At 51.3% G+C, this 2,415-nt stretch overlaps 1 protein-coding gene across 1 annotated transcript; it reads left to right on the forward strand.

Moving 5' to 3' along the window:
- Nucleotides 1-1,188: 1,188 nt before the first annotated feature.
- Nucleotides 1,189-2,193, forward strand: LOC118724914. The gene has a single exon (XM_036448672.2). The coding sequence runs from the start codon at nt 1,399-1,401 to the stop codon at nt 2,191-2,193; it is 795 nt and encodes a 264-aa protein (XP_036304565.1). The 5' UTR covers nt 1,189-1,398.
- Nucleotides 2,194-2,415: the final 222 nt, after the last annotated feature.

A 2,415-nucleotide genomic window follows, 5' to 3' on the forward strand; every position in this document is an offset into this window, starting at 1 on the left:
TGTTTTCTGGGTGGGACAGGTTCACATACAGCTCTGTCCTTACTAGGCAGAAGTGGAAAATTAGCCTCAAGCTGGCATTACTAGGGGAGAGAAACGAGAGGCTTCCTTCTGGTGTGGAGAACTCAACCACAATGGGGACAGGGACAGGAAGCTACTACCTTTGGCTGGGCCCAGACAGGCTCAGGAACAGGAGTGGGGGTTAAATGGACGGGGCATCTCTTTGGCCTGGTCAGGGCTTAGTCCCTGTGAAGTGCCTACCTTTGAAGCAGGAGGAGTAGGTGTCCCAATACTCACCCCCTTCTTTGTGGGGTGGATGAAAAGATCTCTATTGTTAGAGAGTACCAAGGCCAAATATCCTGGAAGGTTCTGATTTCACAAGTCCAACCTCGTTAGTGGGTTTGTCACGCCACCTGCCCCCCAACATTTGGGGTTCAAATGCAGCTCCATTCTTAGTTATGGAGTAGCAAGTGTCCCTCTGCATCCGGTTCTCCCCTTCACGCCCCCATCCAGGCAGGCAGAGCAGGTGTGGTGAGACTTCTTCCTAAGTAGACTGGGAAGGAGGCCAAAGTCACCTCGACAACATGGCATTGTCTTTCCGGGGTCATCCGACACACCTAAGAGAGTTCCTTGGCCCCACCCCTAACAAGCTGTGTTATCTGGAGTCAAATCACATCATCTCTCTGAGCCTCAGTTTCCTCATTAGTCATCTAGGAAAAGATTAGCAACTACCACCTTGGTTTGCAGAAAGAATTCCATGCAAGACACAAGCCAAGATCCGGGCTCAGAGATAGTGCGTCTAGGACTGCATTGCTTCTAAGACACATTTTTTTCGTATCTGAGTACATTGTGTAGTTGTTGATTAGCAAGTTGACATTGTCTCGTAAGAAAGCCTGCCTCAGTGCTTTATTTCACCATTAGAAATTCACCATTAGAGATTCAGTGCTGGGCCTCTGTGGGTTAAAGGGCAAATAGGAATTTCAGAATGTGGGCTAGAGCTAAGAGCAGAGAAAGACTCCCCCACTCTTTCTAGGGGTCTTCTGGCTCCTTCATTTCCAGGATCTTGCCTTCCTACCTTCAGAAAGCTCTATTACCGTGACAGCCCCCACTGTCTGCTCTGCACAGATGGTCCCTTTTGCCCTTCTCTGTGCTTTCTGAATCCTGGGGTGTCTGTTTTTCAGTTTGAAAATCCCTGGGCCTAGGAGGAAGATGGGGAGAAGGAGAAGGGTGGGGTGTTGGTTCTGTGGAGGCTGATGGAACACCTGGAGAGAAATCCAGGAGGGAGGTGGCAGGGAGCTGAGGAAAGCTGACCTAACTTTCCTCACCAGACCCCAGGTAACCAACTTCCAGGGGAGCTCACAGCAGTTCAGTGGCACGAAGCTTTACCCTTCTAGCAGGCCAATGTCTGGGCGCCAGGTGAGACTTCCCAACACTCACAGCCACTTGAACCATCCCAAGAATGTGACCTTTCGAATCCCGACTCCAGGCTGTTTCCAAAGCCCTGAGACAAGGCCTATCGGCCTCAAACGTCCTCGCACCCCAAGGGCCTGGGAGTTCAGCAGCTGCAACAACTCTTCGGAACAGTCCGACAGCCACAGCTCCCCTCCACTTCCAATGAGGAGAATCTGCACGGGCCAGCCATACTCCTCCAAGTTCATAGAGACGGGCTACCCGAAGAACCGCCCCAAGATAGCCAGAAAGCCCTGTTACCGTGACAGCCCCCACTGTCTGCTCTGCACAGATGGTCCCTCAGACCATTCCAGTCCCTCCTTTCTGGACCAACTCATCAGAGGCATCAACTACCTTGACAGATCCATCAGCTGCTCCCAATCACTGAACCTGCCAAGGCTCGCAGTCAACTACCTAGAACAGGCTGCCAGCTCCTACCTGGATCACCAAGACCACTCCTCTCCCTGCAGTTACTCCAAACCCAGCACCACCAAGGTGCCAACCACCAAGGGTGTCAATGCTTTGCGATCTGTGGATGGTGCCGTCAACACAAGTTGTTCACATCAGTTTCGTAGCCAGAACCCCCCTCCGACGCAGCCACAGAGACAAGACATAAAGTTGCCTGAGCTCCCTTTGTTTGGCAACAAGATCTTTTCTTTAGGTCGCCTGCCCAAGTTCTGGGATGAACTCCGCTCATGTTGGAATGCCCCTCTTGAACCCACCTCCAAATCTGGTAACTGGTGGTAACATTGACACCAACCATGAATGGACACATGTCCATCAGTCTGCTGTTGTGAAAAATAAATTGTCTCTGGCAAAATGCTCCTTCCAAGGCTCCATTGAGGGGAATGGCCATTTAGATTGGGGATTATAAATTCGAGGACTTTCGGGGCGGGCAGTTAAAAGTTAATGGGTGAGCTGAAACCGGTTTGGCTCAGTGGATAGAGCATTGGCCTGCTGACTGAAAGG

This window comes from Pipistrellus kuhlii, unplaced genomic scaffold (assembly GCF_014108245.1).
Source record: "Pipistrellus kuhlii isolate mPipKuh1 unplaced genomic scaffold, mPipKuh1.p scaffold_m20_p_2, whole genome shotgun sequence".
Classification (NCBI taxonomy): Eukaryota; Metazoa; Chordata; class Mammalia; order Chiroptera; family Vespertilionidae; genus Pipistrellus; species Pipistrellus kuhlii.

Bases quoted from the DNA above. Each gene is read 5' to 3' on its own strand.
- LOC118724914 (XM_036448672.2), top strand. From the start codon at position 1,399: ATGTCTGGGCGCCAGGTGAGACTTCCCAACACTCACAGCCACTTGAAC.